The sequence below is a fragment of the Mixophyes fleayi genome, chromosome 2 (genome assembly GCF_038048845.1).
Source record: "Mixophyes fleayi isolate aMixFle1 chromosome 2, aMixFle1.hap1, whole genome shotgun sequence".
Classification (NCBI taxonomy): Eukaryota; Metazoa; Chordata; class Amphibia; order Anura; family Limnodynastidae; genus Mixophyes; species Mixophyes fleayi.
The window spans coordinates 19,242,677-19,270,343 of NC_134403.1; the positions used below are offsets into that span (position 1 = coordinate 19,242,677).

General features: G+C 42.7%; 1 protein-coding gene across 1 annotated transcript in view; it reads right to left on the minus strand.

Moving 5' to 3' along the window:
* GAB2 (GRB2 associated binding protein 2) overlaps positions 1–27,667 on the minus strand; it is a 145,704-nt gene that overhangs the window by 59,430 nt on the left and 58,607 nt on the right. The window contains exon 2 of the mRNA XM_075198617.1: positions 108–408. Coding sequence (XP_075054718.1) covers positions 108–408 — 301 coding nt within the window. The remainder of the gene's footprint in view (positions 1–107; positions 409–27,667) is intronic.

Below are 27,667 nucleotides of genomic sequence, written 5' to 3' on the forward strand. Positions count from 1 at the left end.
TACTCAGATTTAGGAGAAATCACATAGGTCAATCACATGCTAGTGAGGTCAACAGGACATATTAGAGTCAAGGGGCATAGGTTCAAAAAAGAAATGTGACGACATACCTGCTCCCTCTTCCGACTGGTTAAAGCCACAGATCTGACATATGCACCGGACCCACTTGTTCATTTCTTCTTCTGTTTCCGCCACCAGGTAGAAGGTCCGGTCGCTGGTCTTTATGTCGAAGACGTAGCTGTCCTGCAGCTCCTTCTTGTTGAAGGTCAGCCCGGAGTCCACCTGTTCACAGCAGCCCAGGTTGATCACCCGGATGGGTTTCTTGGAGTGGTCATTCTTGTAATATTCCAGGACATCGGGATCTCCACTCATGCGTCCACTTCTCAGGATGAACCAACGCTTCTTCCATGCCTGATAAAACAGAGACAGTCAATAAAAATTACGTTCCTCAGTAGGCACCAGGAATGGTGATTCCATTGTCAGATAAGTAGAGTGATCTGTTCTGGTTGTACAAAAGTTTGGTGGGTTGCTCGATGGATAAAAACCTTATTGACTGCACATTTTGGGAGCTTATGATCTCAACTGAGACCATCGTTACATCTTTATCTCTTGGTCATGAAACAATGGGTTGTTATCCAAGTGTGGGACCTTCCTGGTCACCTATCAGTGTATTTGATCAAACTAGCAATGCACAGCAAGATTGTGTCACCTAATTTGTGGACAAAACAAACATTCATTTTATTCAATATACTGCAGACACAGACTTATCCATCAGGTAGCAGCCACTACAGGGCCTGACGGCTAAGGGGGGCTCATAAGAGTCCCTCAGTTGTAGGGCCTTGTGTAGCCAACACTCATACTACTATGGGCACCTCTCCCCTCTGAGGTGTCCGTATTCAACAGCGAGCATAACAAGAAAATAATTCATTCAGCTTAGTGGGGAGCTGAGTGGGCACCGCGGAAGAGGGAGAGAAGGCAGTGACCGGCTTGTTATGATAAGTGAGGGGAAGTATAAGGCCCTGAAAGCAGAACCCTTAAATGAAAAAATAAAATAAAAAATTCTACGGAGCCCCTAAGTATTAGTTAAACCCCTGGATGCAGCTTATCAATTGACGCTACGGAATATGTTGGCGCTATATAAGTAAATGATGATGATGATGATGATGAATTGACTATGAAGTGACTAGTTACATGAAAGGATGTGGCGCTTAGGTAGCCATGTCTGGTGCTGAGATCAGAGTACCTCGTATGTCAGTGAAGTGAGTAATCTTTATTTTCATGGTTTAATGTAGAGATGTTCACTGACCCCCGTGTTTTGGTTCTGGATCTGGATCTGGATCAACATTGTGTTTTGGTTTTGGCAAAACAGCCCTTGTGTGTTTTGGTTCCCTATTTTTTTTGCTAAAATCACATAATTTGGCTCTTTTATTGTTACAAATATTATTAACCTCAAAAACATTAATTTCCAGTCATTTCCAGTAAATTTTTGTCAAGTGACAAGAACACTACTACCCCTGTTTCTGTGTGAGCAATGGTGCTGGATCTCCTGTGGATGGAGGTACTTATGGAATCCAAAACCTGCGAGATCCGACAATGCAACAGTGACGTTTTGCCTCGATTCAGATCAGCGGACGCGGGAAAGAAGCGAGCCTACTCTGATCCCCTAAGTTTGGGTGGGCTCGGTTTTCAGAAAACAGAGCCCGAGCATCTCTAGTGTAATGATGTCATGTGTGTCAGAAGCTGCGTGTGCATGTATAATGAGCATGTTCAGCTCTTCGGGAAAAGACGAGGTGCTAAATGCAAAGACCACAACTAGCCTTCTCCTAGAGCTTCATCCTAGCAGTCCAGTCAGCTAAGAAATATTAGCGCATCATTCAAGATGGCTGCCTCCACTTTGTGTGTGTTAGAAATGGCCCCACCCAATGCAATCACTTTAATAACCTTGTTAAATGCTCCATGTGCTGCACTTTTTACACACTTTCAGAAACCGTAAAAAGTGTCACCACATCCGATATTCAAATATGTAAAATTTGCAAAACGCAAAAAATGCTGACACCAGCACTTGCAGGAACGTTCCCCCATCCAGCACAGACGAGGGATCCTTCCTTCCCATCTGCTTTCCTCTCAAATGATATTTTCACTTTGTTTTGCCAGCTTGCAGCATATAGAACGAACAATACAAAAGTGCTGGTGAGAGATCGTTTCAGCGTCAGCCCTGTGTCACAATCAGAAAATAACACTAAGTAACAAGGAAGGAATAATGGACGCTGTGATGGAGAGAGGGAGGAGCTTAGGCTGCGTCATCCTACGGCTGCGGAGCTTTTACAGCTTCAGCCACCAGATAGAAGGTCCCTGGCTGAGTGCTTGGGAGATATTTATGTGTATAAAATACTGTGCTCAGCATAATATGGATGCTGCAACGGCTATTACCGGGCTCTGTGAAACACATTTGGGAGAGTAAAGTGTTTGTCCTTGCTAGGATTATGCATACTTGCCAACCCTCCTGGAATGTCCGGGAGACTCCCGAAATTCGAGTCGGTCTCACAGACTCTCGGGAGAGCAGGCAAGTCTCCCGCATCCCGCAACTGCCTAGCTTAAATGGCGCGATTTGTGGTGATTCGTGTCATTTTGGCCACGCCCCCGAGACAAAACGACATTTCCGTCGTAGTGGGCGGTGCCAAAATGGCGCGTTTGGCCGCACCCTGCCCCCTCCCGCCCTCTAGTCACGCCCCTCTCCCGGACTACACTTGCCGAGAGTAGCCAAGTATAGGATTATGTGAAGACCAGGACAACTTGTGCGGGCTCATCACAGATATAACCAGAATCATAAGGGGGAATTTTCTTTGTGTTTTTTTTGTTTTGTTTTTTAAATTTGTCAGGATTTGTACTAAACGTGGGAATACACCGACCAATACGGGCGCTCCAACCGACCGCCAGGCAGCATGAGCTCTATCATAGCGGTACTGGCCGTCAGCCCAGAGCCGGGAGAGCTAAATTGGCGTGGCCGGATAACCGCGACAAACCGTTTGACATTTTGTGGGATGAACCAATATTCATGAGAATACAATAACTCACTAGTGACATCACTGAGGCACGAGGCACCTATACCTCTCCGGCAGTTATTTTATACTTACCAACTCCCGGAAACTTGAAACTTGTTTCCGGGAGAGGGGGCGTGACTAGAGGGCGGGAGGGGGCGTGACGAGGCCAATCGCGTCATTATGGCCCCGCCCCCCGCGAAAAGTAATTTCCGTTGCGGGGGCGGGGCCAAAATGACGCAAATGGCCTCGTCCTGCCCCCTCCCGCCCTCCAAAATGGCGTGATTCACTGAGAATCGCGTCAACGCGATTCTCGGTGTCAGATTGGGATGCGGGAGAAATGCCAGCTTGCCCGGGAGACTGACCCGAATTTTGTGAGTCTTCCGGACTTTCCGGGAGAGTTGGCATGTATGAGTTATTTATCACTAGCTGGCCTGTGATACGGACACAAAGCTGCTCTCTGGGATATTAAAGATTCAGAATCTATCTGAATGGATAAGGATTGCAAACAGCGCACAAACACAGCACCACCAAGTGACACTGTCCTTCTGTAGGCACTGAAAGAGTTAAACTATTCAATACTCTGAATACAGATCCCAGAATTCCTGCTGAGCAAATATTTATCACTCTCCCATGGAACGGTTAATCGGGATGGCAATCCGGTGACAGGAGGCCAAACAATTGGCACCTGCTTTTTGGGGGAAAATAATCAGGAAGACATTTGGGTAACAGTCAACAGTAAAACAAATGACCAAATTACACATAGCAGTCTGTTGGGTCTGAAGAGAATAACCAGGCTGTGCGCCTGTGCGCTCCCATAGATTACTGAGCAGTATGTACAATTATGAAAGAGCTGAAGGTCAAGTTGTGCTCTGTCTATCTCTTAGCTTTGGTGGAGTTACATCTGTTAGACTAGAAGAAAGATGAAGTGGTTTATATGCGGTTTGAGGAGAGGGCACAGCGGGCACCGTCCTGTGAAGACATCTCTAGTTATATGAAAGGATGTGAGGCTGTGTCCTGTACTCCGGTGCCCGTGTCATGCGCTCCGCTGCCCGTGTCCTGTGCTCCGGTCTGACAGGCTGCACGTACATCTCAGACACACTTGAAGTTACTGACAGTTCTCTGAGACAGAGAAATGCCTTTCTCCTGGTGAGTGATAATTATTACCCATACTTGCCAACTCTCCCTGAATGTCAGGGAGACTCCCTGAAATAGGGGTGATCTCCCTCACTCCCTGAAGAGTCTGGTATTCTCCCTGATACTGAGCCAGTACAAGACGTGGTTGGCTTCACCATCTGTGGCATGATGACAGGGTTCAGAAATTGTGTCCTATGTCCATGTACTGGTGCCTATGCAGGTGGCCATTTTCATGGAGACCAAGATTTAATCAAAGACTGACAGGTAAGACAACATGACTTCAGTAATGGAGACAGAAATGTAAAAGACACTGCAGTCCGTAGAGATTCAGTAGCTGCTTTTCTTTATGCATAGTTGCCTACTCTCCAGGAATGTCTGGGAGACTCCCGCATTTCTGGGAGACCTTCCGGTCCTCGCCCCTGCAATAGATAAGTGTGTGTGTGTGGGGGGGGGGGGGGGGGGGGGGTTGAATAATGCAAATATTGCGGCATCTTAGCCCTGCCAAAATGCGGGGCCATAATGATGCGATTCGTCAAGCCCTGCCCCTACACGCCAACCTCCCCGGGGATCTCCGTGAAGCCAACAAGGATAAGTTGGCAAGTATGTTTTTACCTCCCTATCGTCGAACCAATGTCACTTTACGGAAAAGGAGCTGGAGACAGATCCAAACACTATATATTTGAAAGACGCACACCCTTGGGAAATGTAAGGACATGTAAGATGTTACTGTATAAAAGCACAATGCTACTGGGAGAGGGAGAGAAAAAAACAAAGACGTATTATTTTGCTATCTTATGCAATGATTGCATCTCACACCTCTTAGATTGTAAACTCATATGAGCAGGGTCAACTTTATCTTCTGTGTCATGTAATTTATTTGTATTGTGATCACCTCGCTGTACAGCGCTGCCCATTATGTCAGCACTATATAGAGTATAAGACTAATAGGCACAGACACTACTATAGTTACATGTCATACCTCCCAACTGTCTCTGATTCTAAGGGACTGTCCTGCCGTATTGGGGATATTTGTACCCATTTTCTGTGCATGTTAGTAGGTATGTCCCCTTCACAACCTCTCTGCACCAAATCAATGGTGAACGGAGTCCATCAGCAACGGATAGTTGTCACCAAGGGAGGGGAGAGGTTTTGGGGTCGGCCTAATGTTTCAGAAGTGTGTCCAGGTTAGAGATGCTCATTGACCCCCGTGAAGCGGTTTTGGTTTGGGATCTGGATTAGCTTCGTGTTTTGGTTTTGGTTTTGGAAAAACCACCCTTGTGTGTTTTGGTTTTGGATCTGTATTTTTTAAGAAAAATTGCTAAAAATCACATAATTTTGCTCTTTTTTTGATCCTACATTATTAACCTCACTAACACTAATTTAAAGTCATTTGCAGTCAATTTTGACCACCTCACAGGTCACAATATTATTTTCATACACTTTCGGACAAATACTGCAGCGACCTGGCTGGATGGTAAGTGACAGAGCAATGACTCAAACACACGGCAGTTCCTAGCACATCTAGGGCACATTGGCACACAGCAGTGGCAGAAAAGAAAAGTGGGGCAAGATGGAATTGTCCTTGGATTATGAAACCAGTTAGGGTTCATTTTATCGCTCCACCTGTTTCTTGGATAAGTGAGGTAATTCTACAGCTAATACATGGCAACGAGTGTTGACCCCCCCGGGACGCGGGATCAGACACACACCCATCCAGGGTGCCAGACAATGCACTAAAAAGAGTCATTGTAATTCCCAGCAAACCCAGTATGACCCTACAGTTTTTGGTGCAAATTCAGAAAAAAAGTCTGCAAGGACTAGTATATTAGTATTTCAGCAATGACAAAATTACCAACGCAGCTCTTCTCAGGGGAAGGCTGGCAAATATCAGCCCAGGGGGCAAGACTCGACTCAGCAGTCTATATTAAAGGGAAAAAATGCCCCCCTGTCCCCCAGCCCAGCCTGCCCCTGGCTCTTCTCTTTGGGTGTATATTGGACCCTACACTTAGTGCAAATTCAGAAAAAAGCCTGCAGGGACTTGTAGATTATATTTGTATTTCAGCAATGACACATTCAGCAATGACACATTCAGCAATGGAGCTCTTGTTTTTGGGTGTATATAACACCCTACACTTTTTGGTGCAAATTCAGAATAAAAGCCTGCAAGGACGAATATATTTGGATTTCAGCAATGACAAGTAGCAATGGAGCTTTCCTCTAACACTGCTACCACCCTCCTGTTTCAATTCTATCAGTTTGTCTGCCCAACTGCTCTATACTCTGTCCTACCCCTTCTCTGTCCCTCTCTCAAATGGCGCTAGATCGCTGTGCAGGGCGGTATTTATTGATTCCAAAACTCGCGAGAACCGAGATCCGATCACTTTACAATGACGTTTTGCTTTGTTTTGGTATCTGAATAAGCACGAAAGTACCGAGCCGGGTTTTGGAACCCCGAAGTTCGGGTGGGTTCGGTTTTCAAGAAACCGAGCCCGCCCATCTCTAGTCCAGGTCCCCTTTTCATGGGGGAAGGGGTGTCCCTGTTTCTATTTACACTGAAATGTTGGGAGCCAATATTATTCACCTGTCTTTCACCAAACTTGGCAGTTCAGGAGCTTGGAGTTGATCAGTAAATAGGAAGTTGCAGTTAAATGACTTCCTCTTTATTACACAGCAGTCTGCCTAGGCTCCTGTGATTGTTACAAGACAGACAAATTATGTTCAAAAACAAGGCAGGATAGGGGGACTGGACTCCTCTTTCTAAAGGAATCGCAGCAGCTTTCAAAAATATCCTAACCAGCGGCACATTCTGATATCAGAAATATACCGATCAAAGCCAATAAACACCTATTCAAGTGTATTAAACACAAATACCTTCAACATGCTAAACACATTAAAAGCTACAAATGTGTTTTGATGGTTTATGGGCAGTTCTGACTGATTTTTTGGATCTACATTATGCACTGTACTCTGTGGTAACTGCTATGTTTGTTCCATATTCTTTTACTAAAAACTTAATAAAAACCTTTTGTGAAAAGCTACAAATGTGCAAGGGTGCAGACTAGAACAGACAAGTGCCTTTACCTATGTTCTACAAATTTCCCGTCACACTGTGGAAACAGGAGCGCTAACAGTCCAATGCAGTTGCCCAAACAAAGTCCTGTCTACTATCCGAGAAGAAATAAGCCCGCGCTCGGTTAATCCCATATTATATATGGTACCAGCTGCATGGCAAAATAAATGCCCTATATGAATACAAAACAAATAGACAGCTATTTGTCTAGCAAATAAAAAACATGATATATTGGTTCATATTTTGATCAAAACGTTTAACACTGTATCCCAACATCAAGAGTAACTCATTATATGATTATTACCAGGGGAGGGATGACATATTTTAACCTGGGGAGCAAGACTCAACTCAGTAGCCTATTAGGAACAATTTAAAGGTAAAAAAATGCAGATGGCCCAGTGACCCAGCTCAAGGTAGCCCCCTATGGGCAGGTAGATGCCCCCCAGCCCAGCCTGCCCCTGATTATTACCCTAAACAATTGCAAAAAACAAAACAACAACACATCACAAACCAATAAATACAAAAACAATTATACAAGGATATAAAACAGGAAAACTAAATCAGAGACACGATGAACAGGACATGAATACAAATCAAACCCACTTCTTTCTTAATTATGTTCTCTTTGTAAACAAACAATCTGCCATTGACAGTGATGATTTTCAGCCTGACAAAACAAGGAAAAAGGTTTCATTAACCAACTTGTTCTCTCGGCGCCCAATCATGTCAAACACAACAAACGCCACGGCGGAGTGTCCTGAGATGACACAAGGAATTGCTTTTCTCTCCTGACTTTACATCCTTTGCCATCTCTCTGGCATGAAATGGTAACCATGGCAACGGCCACAAAAGGCACCTTATCTGCCCGACTCACCCCTTCTAGGGCTGAATAGAGAATATTTCACTTTAGTCCCATTGGTACAAGGCATAGGTGCCAACTGTCCCTACATTTAGAGATGTGTCCATATTATCTTTATGTCCTTGCAGTTGTCCATATTTTCCAATATTTACTGCACAGTAAAATTCCCTTTTTCCTGTTAAACGCAATTCTCACCATCCATTCTTATTTTCCGGACTTTAGAATATTAATGGAAGGTGAAGTATTTAAAATACAAAGAAACAGGTTTCTCCAACTGGATTATAACATGACATGATGGACATTGTAGTTCTGCAATGACTACCAAGACGGTACGGCGGGGAAGGGGCCTAGATGTGCTGACAGCAGTCGGGCGTTCCTGGAAATAATTTTAAAATATTGGTAACTAGGACAGGGATTTAATCCATACTTGAATACTTATAGACCTTCCCTCTACGAGAGGTTCAAAGAGTAAAGATGGGTGGGAGTGACAATGCGAGGCCTGAGGATACGCATCTTGGGCCCGATTCATTAAGGATCTTAACTTGAGAAACTTCTTATTTCAGTCTCCTGGACAAAACCATGTTACAATGCAAGGGGTGCAAATTAGTATTCTGTCTTGCACATAAGTTAAATACTGACTGTTTTTTCATGTAGTACACAAATATCAACTTTAAATGTCAGTGTACAAATAAGCTATCAACTATTTGTGTGCTACATGAAAAAACAGTCTGTTAAGAAAGTACATTAATATATGTTATTGACCTTGTGTTAGATGTAGAAATAAATGTCTATCGATAAAGTTTTGCATGTATTACATAAAGTATTGTTTTGGCTCTTAAAGAAGTTCAGTCTTCTACACTCACTTTATTTCTATCCTCCCTGCATGTAGCAAGTGTCGGTGCTGAGGTTTCCTTCCATTCCTTTAACTTATGTGCAAAACAGAAAACTAATTTGCACCCCTTGCATTGTAACATGGTTTTGTCCAGGAGACTGAAATAAGAAGTTTCTCAAGTTAAGATCCTTAATGAATCAGGCCCCTTGTTGTTAAGGCTGCGCCCCGCCCTAATTACCAGAAGGAGAGGCGGGATTTGGGGGAGTGGGCTACTCTGATTTAAGGACGCCCATGTTGTGGGGTCCGCAGGCATTCCGTGAGTGGGCAAGTAGGATTTAACCACACCCACCAGCAGTAATTAGCATGGCTGGTCTACCCAACGCCCACATATAGTAGAAGCACTAATTTTATGGACTGAACCAGCATTAATAAAAGTGCAGTCACTAGTAACCCCTGACTTGAGGCATAATGCACATACAAATATAGTTTCAGCCCATAAAAATGGCTGCCTCCACGGTTTGTAGGTGGAATGTCCACTTTAAGCCAACATTATAGGAGGACCCTCAGGGAGATCCTGGTGTCGAATGTGGGAGGCGTGGACATGCGATTGTGTCATCCTGGCCCACCCCCCTGCGCAATGCCTCGTGGGCGCGGTATCACATGGTGGGGGAGGGGCTAGGATGACCCTGTTTCCTGTGAATTGCATCATCAAGTCCTTCACAAAAGAAGGGTGCACTGCTCTACCAGGAGTGCGGGGAAAATTTGGGAGTCTCCCGGGAATTCCTGGAGACTAGACAACGACTGTAAAATTTTCTTTGCCAACAAAGACTTCTCCTAACAAGCAACCTGTCCGCTCTTGCAGGGTCTGTCACATAACAGAGGGATGTATTCTACTTTGATTAGAAAAAAAAAAAAGAACGAAAATAAATAAATGCCTCAATGATTCCACATCCTGCCCCTCTTCCCCGTCATCCAATCAATCCCCACCAGGGGGCCTTTAATGAGCGGTTTCCCAGGTCATTCTGCAGGCAGCCCCCATATCTGGAAAGTTAAAACAACAGAGACACAAGAGAGACAGGGAAATATTGTGGAAAACAAAATCCTTCATGCCAAAAGATATGTTTATGGAAACAATGATTTAAAAAAAAAGTATATTCTTGTAACAGGCTGGAAAATACCTATATAGCAGCTGCTTGGGAGGTTTACAAAGATCTTTTGCTGTGAAACACTAGTGTGTATCTAACAACTTTCTCTCCCCAATGATGTTACCTAAGGGCTCCTCCCCTGCGACCCCCCACCATGTATTAAGCAGGCTCCCAGCAGGACCTCTCCTATAGTCCCCCCAGTAGCAGAGAAGATCTGACACAGTGGCGTTGAGCCTTCAATCAATTCTATGGGACACTAATACATACTATGATGCCGGGAAGCTGAGAGACGTCTCTAATGCTCAAGAAAAGAACGGATTGTAATACAATTAAATATTTTGGATATGTGAACTTTATGTTATTATTTATTGCATTCGACACCACAGTTTTCCTGCATCGGTGTGACGGGAGACTCGCTCTGTACTGTTGGAGAACCATGCTATTTCCACTAATAACGCTCAGCCCGTGGCCTCCTTTCCATACACTCGACTCCTGAAATACTCTGCACTGCCACGATGATTCCCATGAAAACTCCGTCTGTCTCTTCCTGCTTGTCTCCATCCCACCACCCTGCTCTCATTCAGTAAATAACACATAGACAAGTCACTGTCAAGGTGTTTTTTTTAGTAAGGTTGCAGAGGGTGTGCCATATGTCCCAGTCTGCACAGGGGCACACAATTATTTTTTGTGACTGGATCACTGATAAATAACTTTTGGTATGAATTTATTTAAAGGAAATAGCGCAGGGCGCTGATTTATATAAATTGCCAATGCGCTTATTTTAAAAATAGTGTATGTTTTGATACAGGGAAATCTTTAATTTCTGAGACCAAGGGAAGAAATTAGTCTCTTGTTTAACCTTGCTATAGGATATGCCTATTTCTGATGTATATATCAGATACAATGAGCCTTTGTTTACAAAGCCTTTTGTGTATTGTGATGTGGGAAACTGGCTTGTTTTTGTTTTTTTGTTGTTCTGTGTGAATATGTATTCCGTATGGTCTGAAGAAAGGCCCCATGAAAGTCAGGAACTTTTAATTAAGATTGACTCCTGGATTCTATGCATCTGAAAACCAGATACATCATTTCTAGAATTTCACATATAAGTTTAAATATTGTTAGCTTTCCAATGCATGTAAAACCATGTTTGTGTAAATAGAGTACATCCTGATGCTAAAAATAGCCTGTGTCTGAACTGTATAAAAGGCACTAGTTTGTATTTGAAACTTGTTCTTCTGATTTCAACATCTGACCTGATCACTGGTACCACTAACCAGTGTGAGAGCAAATAAACATCTTCAATATTGCTGTATTCCTGTGACCTGCAGATTAGACCAAAAATCTAATCCGTTCTCCGGCTGTCTCTGAGGTTTAGACCCAAGCTCTCCAGTACCACCGCTCTGCCTGCTACCCACACAGCCCTGGTCAGGGTGATAGGCCAGGGGGGATCCATTCACAGTTTCCCTGATCTATAGTAAGAAGTCAGGGGTACCAGCCCAGGTACACCAGCAACGAGATACGCTAGCAGCTTCAGTTACCCAGAAGAAACCCGGTTCTGGATGCCGGTATAGGAGTCCAGTGGTGGCAGCTCGTGTAAGTCCCTTCTACTGCGGCAAGAGGCCACTTTTGGGATAACGGAAGGGAATTGTGGCAAATTAAGCCCAGCCGGTTCCCAGCAACAAAAGACAAGGTGGCATAGGCGCTCCATTCTGTCACACTTTTCTTAGGAAGAGTTTAGCTCTTAAATACTGCAACAACATCTACATCAGCTACATAACTTGCAACATAGACTGTGTGACTGCGCTCACTGTGTGACATCACCATCCAATCACACACTAACCTGCTAAATAGACTGTGTGACTGCGCTCACTGTGTGACATCACCATCCAATCACACACTAACCTGCTACATAGACCGTGTGACTGCGCTCACTGTGTGACATCACCATCCAATCACACACTAACCTGCTACATAGACTGTGTGACTGCGCTGTGACATCACCATCCAATCACACACTAACCTGCTTCATAGACTGTGTGACTGCGCTCACTGTGTGACATCACCATCCAATCACACACTAACCTGCTACATAGACCGTGTGACTGCGCTCACTGTGTGACATCACCATCCAATCACACACTAACCTGCTACATAGACTGTGTGACTGCGCTCACTGTGTGACATCACCATCCAATCACACACTAACCTGCTACATAGACTGTGTGACTGTGATGTGACATCATCATCCAATCACACACTAACCTGCTACATAGACCGTGTGACTGCGCTCACTGTGTGACATCACCATCCAATCACACACTAACCTGTTACATAGACTGTGTGACTGTGCTGTGACATCACCATCCAATCACACACTAACCTGCTACATAGACTGTGTGACTGCGCTCACTGTGTGACATCACCATCCAATCACACACTAACCTGCTACATAGACTATGTGACTGCGCTCACTGTGTGACATCACCATCCAATCACACACTAACCTGCTACATAGACTGTGTGACTGCGCTGTGACATCACCATCCAATCACACACTAACCTGCTACATAGACTGTGTGACTGCGCTCACTGTGTGACATCACCATCCAATCACACACTAACCTGCTACATAGACTATGTGACTGCGCTCACTGTGTGACATCACCATCCAATCACACACTAACCTGCTACATAGACTGTGTGACTGCGCTGTGACATCACCATCCAATCACACACTAACCTGCTACATAGACTGTGTGACTGCGCTGTGACATCACCATCCAATCACACACTAACCTGCTACATAGACTGTGTGACTGCGCTCACTGTGTGACATCACCATCCAATCACACACTAACCTGCTACATAGACTGTGTGACTGCGCTCACTGTGTGACATCACCATCCAATCACACACTAACCTGCTACATAGACTGTGTGACTGCGCTCACTGTGTGACATCACCATCCAATCACACACTAACCTGCTACATAGACTGTGTGACTGCGCTCATTGTGTGACATCACCATCCAATCACACACTAACCTGCTACATAGACTGTGTGACTGCGCTCACTGTGTGACATCACCATCCAATCACACACTAACCTGCTACATAGACTGTGTGACTGCGCTGTGACATCACCATCCAATCACACACTAACCTGCTACATAGACTGTGTGACTGCGCTCACTGTGTGACATCACCATCCAATCACACACTAACCTGCTACATAGACTGTGTGACTGCGCTCACTGAGTGACATCATCATCCAATCACACACTAACCTGCTACATAGACTGTGTGACTGCGCTCACTGTGTGACATCACCATCCAATCACACACTAACCTGCTAAATAGACTGTGTGACTGCGCTCACTGTGTGACATCACCATCCAATCACACACTAACCTGCTACATAGACCGTGTGACTGTGCTCACTGTGTGACATCACCATCCAATCACACACTAACCTGCTACATAGACTGTGTGACTGCGCTCACTGTGTGACATCACCATCCAATCACACACTAACCTGCTACATAGACTGTGTGACTGCGCTGTGACATCACCATCCAATCACACACTAACCTGCTACATAGACTGTGTTACTGCGCTCACTGTGTGACATCACCATCCAATCACACACTAACCTGCTACATAGACTGTGACTGCGCTCATTGTGTGACATCACCATCCAATCACACACTAACCTGCTACATAGACTGGGTGACTGCGCTTACTGTGTGACATCACCATCCAATCACACACTAACCTGCTACATAGACTGTGTGACTGTGCTGTGACATCACCATCCAATCACACACTAACCTGCTACATAGACTATGTGACTGCGCTCACTGTGTGACATCACCATCCAATCACACACTAACCTGCTACATAGACTGTGTGACTGCGCTGTGACATCACCATCCAATCACACACTAACCTGCTACATAGACTATGTGACTGCGCTCACTGTGTGACATCACCATCCAATCACGCACTAACCTGCTACATAGACTGTGTGACTGTGCTGTGACATCACCATCCAATCACACACTAACCTGCTACATAGACTATGTGACTGCGCTCACTGTGTGACATCACCATCCAATCACACACTAACCTGCTACATAGACTGTGTGACTGCGCTGTGACATCACCATCCAATCACACACTAACCTGCTACATAGACTGTGTGACTGCGCTGTGACATCACCATCCAATCACACACTAACCTGCTACATAGACTGTGTGACTGCGCTCACTGTGTGACATCACCATCCAATCACACACTAACCTGCTACATAGACTGTGTGACTGCGCTCACTGTGTGACATCACCATCCAATCACACACAAACCTGCTACATAGACTGTGTGACTGCGCTCACTGTGTGACATCACCATCCAATCACACACTAACCTGCTACATAGACTGTGTGACTGCGCTCACTGTGTGACATCACCATCCAATCACACACTAACCTGCTACATAGACTGTGTGACTGCGCTCATTGTGTGACATCACCATCCAATCACACACTAACCTGCTACATAGACTGTGTGACTGCGCTCACTGTGTGACATCACCATCCAATCACACACTAACCTGCTACATAGACTGTGTGACTGCGCTGTGACATCACCATCCAATCACACACTAACCTGCTACATAGACTGTGTGACTGCGCTCACTGTGTGACATCACCATCCAATCACACACTAACCTGCTACATAGACTGTGTGACTGTGCTCACTGAGTGACATCATCATCCAATCACTCACTAACCTGCTACATAGACTGTGTGACTGCGCTGTGACATCACCATCCAATCACACACTAACCTGCTACATAGACTGTGTGACTGCGCTCACTCTGTGACATCACCATCCAATCACACACTAACCTGCTACATAGACTGTGTGACTGCGCTGTGACATCATCATCCAATCACACACTAACCTGCTACATAGACTGTGTGACTGCGCTCACTGTGTGACATCACCATCCAATCACACACTAACCTGCTACATAGACTGTGTGACTGTGCTGTGACATCACCATCCAATCACACACTAACCTGCTACATAGACTGTGTGACTGCGCTCACTGTGTGACATCACCATCCAATCACACACTAACCTGCTACATAGACTGTGTGACTGCGCTCACTGTGTGACATCACCATCCAATCACACACTAACCTGCTACATAGACTGTGTGACTGCGCTCACTGTGTGACATCACCATCCAATCACACACTAACCTGCTACATAGACTGTGTGACTGCGCTCACTGTGTGACATCACCATCCAATCACACACTAACCTGCTACATAGACTGTGTGACTGCGCTCACTGTGTGACATCACCATCCAATCACACACTAACCTGCTACATAGACTGTGTGACTGCGCTCACTGTGTGACATCACCATCCAATCACACACTAACCTGCTACATAGACTGTGTGACTGCGCTCACTGTGTGACATCACCATCCAATCACACTCTAACCTGCTACACAGAGAGCGAGTCCTCTAAAGGGAAATTGCACTAGTCTGGTCTTAAGGGCCACATGTGACTACATTGAGGGTTGCATGTATTCCCTGGGTCCCCTGTAGCCCTCTCCCCCCTGGACACGACTTATCTATACTACCCACAGCAGCAATATCAGGCACATTGTATTACATCCCAGACACAGACACATTGCTGGCAGATCCTGGAGCTGCTGGGCATTCACTATCCTATTATAGATGACTGAACAATCTGCACCAGGGTGATGTGCCGGGGATGGTCTGTCAATCAGAGCAAATCAATCTCCTGACAGAACGAAAATGCCGGGAGCTAAAGTCTGGCTGTGAGTAATGGGGTCTCAGCCTATTTGTTAAACTGGATAAGACGATCAATTTCATCACAGAGAACCTGAGAGCAACAACTGTTTTTTTGGATTAAAAAGGAGATGTTCACCCAAGTTTACAGCGGACCCCTCTTTCTGGCCCACGGAAGCAATCACTGAACTTTAAAAATCTCCTGTCATGTATGATGATTGGGTGCTAGGTATGTACACGTAAAGGGAGGTGTCAGTACCTCCAGAATTTCAGTGATCCTGGATCCCCTACCATTGGGAAACTCGAGCGATGGAGGATTTTAAATATGAAAAAAATAATTTGGGAGGAAATCTCCTTTAATGAACAAAAATAAATCAGATAAAATGCACATAATGTGTGGTCACTGCTGTCTCCAGATAGGAGGGTTACGGAGATGCCCCTGATCTCACCATTGATAGTGGTGTCATTTTTACTGTTTCCTCTATTCAAAGTCTTTGAATATAGCATTTTATTTAATATGAAAAAGTTTTTAACATTTTGTAAAAATATTTTTTGTCTATTTTTAAACATTTTTTGATAACAAGTTGAACTGAAAGCCCAAATGTGTTGGCCACAGTTCCTCTTTAGTATTCAGAGAACTAAGCACCTGATTATGTTTAGTAGATTTTGCTGGCTAAACTATTGCATGAAGAGCAATTACCTTTGGGTGGTGGGTGACTTGCTGATAAATGTGGGTATAATGTGTATTTGATGGGTCAGTTGGTATGTCGGTCTTGTTTCTGTCTGTATTTTAACAAAAACATATATCCCAATTACAAGGAAAAAAAAAGTCACTTGGGGAGATGTTGGCAGCGGTTACCCAATATCTCAGTGGCTCAGTGGTTAGCAATTCTGCCTCACAGCGCTGGGGTCATGAGTTCGATTTCTGACCATGGCCTTATCTGTGAGGAATTTGCATGTTCTCCCCCTGTTCGCATGGGTAATAACATAACAGATTAGGGTTAAATTAACCTAGTGTGTGTGTGTGTGTGTGTATGTATGTTAGGGAATTTAGACTGTAGGCTCCAATGGGGCAGGGACTGATGTCAGCGACAAATATTCTCTGTACAACGCTGCGGAATTGGTGGCGCTATATAAATAATGATAATGGTTATCCTAGTTTTGGTGGACTAGCAAGGGAGAAGTGTTTCTACGCGCGGTTTGTGTTATAACTGTGGCAGAAATCAGGATTTGTAATATAAATCACAGGATTCGTGTTGTCGTTTAGAACGTCTGTCACCGTGGATTGCAATAGATATATGTTCTCTTTAATCATAGGTGGCTAAATGGAAGAATGAAGCAAGCACAGAAAATGAGCTATAGATTTTGAAAAAGCATTTACTATATTTGAGGAATGAAATGTAGACGTTATCATACACACTTAATAGGATATTGGAAAGAAAAGTAAATGGTTTGTACGGTGATCACATTTCTGCGCAGAATACAGTCCTAGCATATTATTTACAGAATGATCGAGTATATCTAGTTTTAGTTGAGAAAGGAGCAAAGGTCCTATATGATGTATGAGAACAGAATGGTTCTGTACTGTTTCCGTCAATCATCATCATCATTCATTTACACAGCGCCACTGATTCCGCAGGCTGTACAGAGAACTCATTCACTTAAGTCCCTGCCACATTGGGGGAAGAGAGAGAGGGAGAAAGGGAGAGAGAGAGAGACTAGGGTCAATTTTTGATAGCAACCTACCTACTAGTATGATTTTTTGGAGTGTGGGAGGAAACCAGAGCACCCAGAGGAAACCCACGCAAAAACGGGGAGAACATACAAACTCCACACAGATAAGGTCATGGTCGGGAATTGAACGCATGACCTCAGCGCTGTGAGGCAGAAGTGCTAACCACTGAGCCACCACGTTTCCCTGTGTCGCCTGTTTGTATTATAGATCTGTCGGCACCGGGCTCACCAGGACCAATCTGCTTGGAAACCACACAAAAAATGAACATTAATCCCTACAGCTGCTGCTGTCTGTACAGATCTGAACGCTCAATGCTCTTTGGAGCCAATTAAAGAGCAGCACGTACGTGTGCCTAAACAAACACTTACCGTGAACGTCCAGTATCGCTGAAGCAGATGATTATCACTCAACTGCCCTAAATATGTTTTTCTTTAGAAATTGTAGCAATAAAGAATTTTTTTATCATCGCAATAAGCCCCAATATTTTCTTTTTTATAAATTGCGGCAATAGGGAATTTTTGATTGTTGCGCTAAGCCTTATTGACGTAGAAAGAGGCCTATTGATAAACAGGCCCTTGTGAGTGCTGTATGGAGCAGTGACCATATGCCAGACATACGTGTTTACACGTGCATGGCCTGGAGCATTTGTCATCACGGAGCACTAAAAAAGCCGCATTGGTTCCCAGAAAGTGAACGAGCCGCGTGGCATGCTCAGATTGGGCGTAATTGATACACAAGCTTTGTTTTACATCATTTCAAGAACCGCAGAGTCAGAAAATCAGTGGTAAATACGGACGCAGTCATATAGGACAGATGACGTGGATCAGGTTGACCTTTATGGCATTTTATATTCAGCCTACAATGTGATACAAATTTGGATTCCCTTTGCACGTTTTCCATCAACACGTGTCCAGCATCAGTCATAGAAAGACAAAGATTATATTTATATCAGCCAGATTCCAATTTTCACTGTAACCCATTGATACCAGACTCAGATGGACACAAACTCTCCGCCTCCCCCCCACACACAGACGACCCTCATTCTATGCTGGAGACAACGACCTCTATTCACTGAACTATGAAACCACTTTCTAGAAGCTGAGACATTTTAGACCACATACAAACACACACGTAAGCAATGCCACGGATCCTGACTTGTGACGTCAGTGTTAGAGAACGTACTGTTGTCACGTGGCAGTATCTGTTACCATCATGACTCATACAGACTATGGCTTTCTAAAATACCCACTTGTCCGGAGAGAACACAGGTATTAAGAAAAACAAAATAATGGGCATCACATTTTCTTCCATTTTTATACGGTGTGTTTTTTTTCTTTCTAATTGTTACCCATGTGAATATCATGATTAGCCACCTGAGAGTAGGCATGAGTCCGTCTCTGCAGCCGACATTTGCTTGTTCTCTAACAGGTGGTGGGTGCAGTAAAAAGAATTAAATAAAAAAAAAAATATTACAGGTTTTAGTCATGAGTGGAAATAATACAATTACAAATATTAAAAATGGAGATCTCTGAGAATTTAAAAAATATTTGACACATATAGCAAAAACATGCTGTTAGGACTCGGTCCTTATTCTGAATTTGGCCTGCAGTACCCTCTGTGCTACCAGAGGTGCTGCTGTTATACCTGGACAGTTTCTCCTTGCCTGCAAGAGGTTAAGCCCTCATTATGATCACCTGCGTCTGACCTTTTTAAGACTGCCTTTTCCCACAGAATAGTGCCAGTTCGTTTGTCTCTGCTGCTGGATTCTGTGATACTTCTGTTTGGATCCTGACTTCTCCCTAGCATTTTCTCCTGCTTTGTTCCATTGTCCTGCTCCTCCTCTTGTGACAGAGACCCCAGCTTCGTTTGACCTTGCTCCTGTTTACTCCCTAGTATATTATGGCTCTCTCTTCTACTGACCCCTGGCTTGCCTGACCCTCCTTTTGGCCGATTCTCCCGTGGATCATCTAGTGCCTTAAGCCTCCTGACTAACCTGGTAATTCTGTCTCCTTGTGCCTGCCCCTTCATCTGCTAAACCTGGTAACCTGAATCTGCACTTCACCTATTGTGCATGGTCTCCAGCTCATCTGCTTATCATGGAAACCAGCATTAAGAAGTCCTTTGCAAATATATCTTACCAGCATTATCTGTTGTACCTATGGACTTATGATAGCTGTATTATCATTGACTGCATTTGGTTATAACCTGTGTTCAAAATAAAGACAGACTACAACTATTCTCTGTGGGTTTTCCTGCTAGGAACCATAACACATGCACAACTAGACTGGCCTTATATTGCCATATACAAAGTCCGGTCAACAACAGTCCACTATCTGCCTACGTTTGCAGCCATCTGCCGACTACGCCAATGGGGTGCAATGTGATTCTGCTGATTGGGCGAAGTACCAAACATCCAGATGTTAGCGGCAAGTATGTGGTCAAATTCAAAAAAAGAAACTCAACATTCTGACTTTACTTGGATGATTGTGAATCTGTCCACAAAACATGTTGGGTAAAATTAAATATTATTTGCAATCTATTACAAGAAACACCCACACAGTTTTTTTTGTACTGTCATTTTATGTTATGCCACTATTAGTATTTTAGGTCACACTTTAACGAGACCCCACACAGCAGTAGCAATACTAGGACAGTAAAATTGCCCATAAACTGCGGATCTCGATACTTGTCTGGATGCTAAGCAGCAAGATCTTTAATTTTCTCACCTACAACGGTGACCAAAATGTACTTAACTGCTTGTTCCATGATGAGACAACCCAGTAATATGGGGCCCAATTAGTGTGGTTAGCCAATGACCGCACAATGTCTGCATTTCTCGAAGCCAGTTCTGATCGACATATCAGTTATAGATCAGGATTGCTAGTTGTTTAAATCATAGAAAACCACATTGCTATGCCCCTTCCCTCAACAGTAAGAGAATGCACAGTGCTAATATAAAATTCTAAACATCTTATTCATACAATTTCCATTGATGGGTGCTGTCTCAACTAGACCCACCTTGGCTTGCGTGACATGTAATAGTGAAAGGATCAAAACAAAACCACTTGGTCTGTCTAAAAATAACTAAAATTCCCCAAAATTATCTCTCACACCTTCCTATTAAAACTAAAGTTTTGACACCACTAATATATAGTTAGACCTGACACTCTTAGATCGTATTCTGTTATTTCCTGACTTATTTCAAACTGCAACCACACGGTATTATATTAACAGAAACTGTAAACCAAAACAATTCCCTGCATAAATGTAGCATTATAAAAAAAAAACAAAAAAACACGAGCATACCAGACACGTGAATTCATTCACACAAAAGACAGAAAATTATTAAACAGAGTTTAGTATGACAAAAAAAGTCACAATGCTTATTCAATCACAGTGGTGACAACAAATTGACATACAGAAAATATAAATGCAAAAACAGTTCTCTTAAACTAAAACAGGAATAAAAACACAAAACTAACATAATACATAAGTTCATATAGTTTTGCCGCCTGAGGAAGGCTAGAACATAAGGACAATTCATCAGAAGATGACGAGCCCCAAGAACTGAACATTTCTAAAAATCATCCAATTTGTGAACAGGCTTCCTTACACTCAGAGGTGTGCCAATATGCTACTCTATTTTACAACTGTTTTATTGCCTTCTGTTCAAAAGCAGTTCTAGTACTGGATACTATAAATCTCTTAACTTTCTTCTAGAACATAATATAGCTATAACACTATATCCAATAAACGGTGCAATTTTCCACACCTATACATAGGAAACATGATTACACTATATGGATTCTTTGGAAATATACATTATCCCTCTAGCTTCTATATGGGACTGGTATTGAACGATAACACATTTCACGTGGCTACTTCCACTGGTTACAAATTTGTACAGAGGTCTCCCCAAACATGGATTAAGACTAGTATTGTTTTGATATATTTTCCCTATAGAAAGTGTTTCTGCACCTGGAGTGATCCCAAATATGGTCCTTTATCACCTAAGAAATTCCCAGTCTTATAGTATCTGTGGGCTGTGCAATAAACCATAGTCGACCAGCCATCTGTGACACTAGGCATCACTGGGTACTCTCCAAGCTAAGTGACAAGAACCAAGCCTCTCAAGCACCCATCAACATAAATTAACCCCCTGTTTACTTATACACAGTGATTTCATGTTCTCTAAAACAACTCCCATCTTAGGGAGGAATCGTGCCTACATTAATAATATTTTCCCAATTACTTTAATTACACCATAATCATGACAGGTGCCCTTTTTGTAAACCCCTCTTTTATTTTAGATACAACTGCCCCCATTCAAGTGCAAGTAACCAAAATAATGAGCCTTACGCGCTTATGAAACAGGTGCTTTTTACCCAGAGAAGTCGACTGAGAAATAACAGAGAAGCAACATGAAATAATTTCTAGATGAAATGAAAAATTCTGCTAGTAGGTTGTTCTCCTTTATTTTCTAGATTGAAGAGTGGGTTATTAAAACGAGTAAAGCAATACAGACAGGGCTGGGGGATATAGCATGACTGGTTATCTGTTTATCTTTGTGACAGACGTCCCCTGAAACTCTCATTACTCCGGATCTAATAAATCAGGCTCCAATAAGGAGACAGGGGTATAAGGAGCTCTTCAATTACAGAGAAGAACGGAGGGAAGGAGCTCATCTTAAAATAATCACTTAAACATAGAAAACATTTCTAAACATTCCGTCACTCAAAATAACAGGTCTGACAGTAGCGACAAAGTCCTTTTTTTCTGTTGTGCAATACTGATTAGAACAAAAAAATGTTTAGCGGGTCAGGAAATAATTTGATTTCGCACATGACAAATACATGAACTCTATGGGGTATAACGAATTTATGTTTAATGACAAAGCCAGACAGAAGCACATTGAAATGTTCTACAGACTGCTAGATTTTATACCAAACTACAGGATATCCTTCCTAAGCGGTATGCGATAATGTACTAATGGGTAGAGGGGCTTCCTGAAGAGTCGACAGAGGTGACTGTTGTGGTGTCTGCTTGTATTTGAATTTTTTTATTTTATTTTTAGCAGCGCTTGTGTAAGCGATAAAAAAAAACAAAAAAAAACAAATTTTTTGCTGCAATTTAACAATAAATAAAAAATAATCGCTAAGGCAGTCTCTGCAATAGCTAGTCGCTTAATTTTCACTCAGATTGCAAATTACAATTAAGATAAGGATGCATATTTGCTAAACTGGGGGTTTGAAAAAGTGGAGATGTTGCCTATAGTAACCAATCAGATTCTAGTTATTTGTTTAGTACATTCTACAAAATGACAGATAGAATCTGATTGGTTGCTATAGGCAACATCTCCACTTTTTCAAACCCCCAGTTTAGTAAATATATCCCGAGGTCTGTCTTGATTTCCCTTTTGCTTAAAACAAGGTTTAGAGTGTGAACAGGGTCGTAAAAATGTATCCCTATTCAAAGAAAGGAACTGGATAAAATGTTAAATGACAGGAAACAAACATTTAAAAAACAAAATGATAATAAATGATAAGACTCTAGTGACATTTAACACAGGACGGAAGAAAACAGCTAAATATAGATGACTGTGTACAGACTAATGGTCTTACAAACCATGGGCCCGATTCATTAAGGATCTTAACTTAAGAAACTTCTTATTTCAGTCTCCTGGACAAAACCATGTTACAATGCAAGGGGTGCAAATTAGTATTCTGTTTTGCACATAAATACTGACTGTTTTCTCATGTAGCACACCAATACTTGATAGCTTATTTGTACACTGAAATTTAAAAGTTGATATTTGTGTGCTACATGAGAAAACAGTCAGTTTTTAACTTATGTGCAAAACAGAAAACTAATTTGCACCCCTTGCATTGTAACATGGTTTTGTCCAGGAGACTTAAATAAGAAGTTTCTTAAGTTAAGATCCTTAATGAATCAGGCCCCATGTATGCATAAAAAAATGCACATAGCATACTAGCCAACTTTTATCTGTTCTGTACAAGGATCACTGTCCAATGCGGAGGACAAGTTTGTAAAATGGGAAAGTTTATGAAGAAGGCATGACTTAGAGGTGGAACAATGTAGGCAAGGGAGGAACTTAAACCAGTACTCAAATTCAGCATGTGGGTGTGGCCATGCAAAACTTTGCACAATACGTCTGAAGTGATAGGCTTTTCGCATCCCCTCTTTTCCCTCCCTCACAAACCCTACCCTCCCATAAATAAACCCCTCCTTTACCGCCTGCACCAGAGGTACTAGATCGATCAAGCTCGCTGTTGATTGGTTGCAGTGGCTTACCTCATACTTGGCAACTCTCCCGGAAAGTCCGGGAGACTCCCGAAATTCGGGTCAGTCTGCCGGACTCCTGGGAGAGCTGGCATTTCTCCCGCATCCCGCAAATCCCTTGGCAAAATGACATGATTCTTGGTGAATCGCGTCAAGTATGGGCTTACTGCCTGTTTACACCTGGATAGTAACTAACCTCCATTAATTATCACCAATTAAATACATGTTCATTGTCTAAATTAATGCTGGTCAGGTTTGTGCAAAATCACAGAATTCCGAGAACATCTTGCACCGAATGGGGTTCTCTCTCAGAAGCTAAAAATTAGACCTTTATCATTTAGACCCATCCTAGGCAATGTTAATATACATGTTACATACGTTTATATACAGATGTTTAAACATTTTGAATGATCAAAAACACCAGATGCAAATAAATTAGAGGTTTTGAAATGACACAAATGCCTGGTATGTAGGTGTTACTAACCACCTCTTTCACAGATCAAACGGGAGGAAAAATAGAGGAAATGACCACACACTTCTTAGTATAAATAGATTTCCTGGTCACACTTAGGCCCAGCTCAGAGCGCACAATGAGCCCGGCTAAACATAGACCAGCGGGTGTCCGGGGAAGTTTGGGAGGCCCAGCACTCGGTGCGTACAGAGGGGATCGCTGGGGGATGCTGTCAGTAAAGCCGTTTTGAGTTCTCATATCTATTGTGTCCTTGTATGTGTAGTCTGCCAACGTCGGTGATTGTTCTGTACGACCATACTTTGTACATCTCTGCGGGTGGTATTGGCGCTTTATACAATCAATACTAATACAGATAATCTAAATAATATGAGCATGTTTAGTTAAAGACAGGATGTCCTTTTTTAAGTGGGTAGGCGATAAGAAAATTGTAATATCAAGTGCGAAATCCTGCAGATAGACCCAATTGCTACTGGCATTTTTTTTTGCATGATTAAACATATAAACCATTTCTCACGCATGACACAACTAGAGTATGACCCTGTATATAGCAGCATGCGCTAGTAATACGTGGCCGGCTAAAAAGGAAAAATTGGTGTTGCCCATAGCAACCAATCAGATTCTAGCCATCAAGTTCTAGAACGCACTGGATAAATGGTCGTTAGAATCCGATTGGTTGCTATGGGCAACACTTCCACTTTTCCTTTTTTAGAAGGTTTGAAAAATCTACCCCTATAAACAGTGACTGTCAGCGATTACGTGTGCAGAGTCCGAATAAAATATATTCTCTTGTTTCACAACAAAATAATAAATAAAAGAGGGTATTAGTATTAACAGCCATCTTAACAAAATGTTGCGGTTAGTGTCTGTTTAAGAAAGCTCCACATTGAATGGGACCGTACTGTACAGGTTTTGACCAGCAGTTTGAGCCAAACAAATTGAAGTAGCCCTTTGGAGTAAACAGTAGCCAATTAGATCTGCATGGCACGAATAAGCCGTGTCAACACAGAGGAAAGCGTCTACATCATCTTTTATGCAATGCATCAGCCCAATAAAATATAGCTATATGAAAGAGCTTTAGAATGACATTAGATGCATGTTTAGTGCAGTGAAACAATTGTTGCTTTGCATTCATGTCCTGAAGGAAGTTCACTTTTTTTGTATCCAGAGTATTTCCTCAGTCCTTGAAAATGTGAAAATCTTCTGCTTCCTCTTCTTCAGATTAAAAGAACAAAAGCTCTCAGCGCAGATAACATTACACACACAGATACATTTTTCACGGTTTGTCATTGCAGCTCGAGTGTTTGCTTAGCAGAAAAATACAGAATTCAGATAATAGTTTCTTGGTAAATCAGTTATCTGCTACTAGGAAATAAACGTAAGCTACAGAAAAAACAGAAAACTGTCCAAGAGACAAATAAGTGATATAAAAAATATAATACATAATATAAACTTTAGCAATCTATGTTTTTATTTACTTAGTTACTTATGTAATAATTCTGTTTCAGTTTTATATTCCATTTGAATTATTTGAAATTTATAGCACGCTCTCTTTAACTGACACAATGATGACTTTGTGACCTTGAGATGATGACACTGCCTGATACTGACGCAACTAATCTGGGAGGCGCTAAGTACTAACGCACCCCGGTATTCACCAGGGACCCCTGCAAGGAGGTATGGGCTTGGCTGTGTGAGGTCCATAGGTCGCGGTTCTCCCAGTTAGTAATCAGGGCAGCGGGAGAGGCAGGAATGGTCTTGCGGTCCGGGTCAAAAACCGGGTCAAAGTGCGATCCAAAGGGGAGGTCAGAGGCAAGCCGAGGGTCAAATTCCAGGTAACAACAGAGCCAAATCGCAGGACAGAGAATAGTCAGGAACGAAGCTAAAAAGTCAGGAACCGAGGAACAAATTATTGGAGGAAGCAGGGAACTGGACGCTGGAGCTGGTGAAACCAATACTCTGGCACCAGACTGATCGAGGGAGGTGCCAGAAGTACCTAATGGTGGCCCCTGATTGGTTGCAGAAGATTTCGGCGGTCAGATGCACCTGAACGCCAACAAACAGAGGGAAGAAGCGTCCCATTGTCTAGCAACAGGACGTGGATCTACTGCGCACGTGTGCGCAGCGAAAACCCGAAAGTCCCACCTGTTGCTAGGCAACGGGACACGAGTCGGCCAAGAAGACAGGCGTCCGTCTCCGGCACGTATGGACAGTGCGGGGATGGCGCCTGACATTAACATTGTTTCAAAAATATTAGAGGATAACAGGAACAGCAGCAAGCAATTGTTTTAATTAATATTTTTTTTTTCTTACCCAACTTGGTATATTGTCATTAATGAGTAGTTTAGTATTGATGGTCTGCATCAAAGCATAGTTACTAACCAGGACAAATGCCAATTTAATGATCTTAAAATACCAATAAATTTTAGGATAATGTTAACTTTATCTGCAGTGTAATGTGGACCGTGTAGACAAATGGGCATTTTCCATCATCCAGTAGTCTTATCAGATACATTTATATCTAAATACTATCCGCATTAGTTCTGTATTATAGGTATAAGGGCTTAGAGCTGGGATTCTGCAGAAGGAGATAGAAAGTTTGATAAAGCTACCTCTAAGAAATTAAAGTAGAGGTGTTGCCAATAGCAACCAATCAGATCCTAGCTATTGTTTTCTAGAAGGTACAAGATAAATGATAGCTACAATCTGATTGGTTGCCATGGCAAACACCTCATTTCTGGTTTTTTTAAAGGTTTGACAAATATACGTCTGCAGCTGTAGTGGTCAGTGGAGTGTTTGCTAATATTACAAAAAAAGTGCTCTCAAATGAGGGTGAAATACATTTAAAATTAGGAACCCCTTTAAATATGCCTTTATAGCAAACATAGAACATCATTACCAAAACATTATATGATCTCTGTGAAAAGAAAAGAAAGAATTATATAACAAAGTAATGTAGCGGTAACAAAAATTCTCTTCTTCAAATGGATGCAGACCATTAGATAATTATGCACTTTTAATAAGATTGCTTTCTGACATTTGCTCGTACAGTAGTTTAATCTATCCTACATTATGTTCTGAATAATTACCACAGAATTAATGGACAGGACATAATTTGTTTTCTAATTACTAACAGGTTTGTAAATGTGCAGACAGTCCGTCACAGTGCGTGTCAGTTTGCAAAATTAAGAGCAGCAGGAAGTAATTTAATGTGTGCTCTTTTGAAACCCTACAGCCAACGTACCCAGATAAC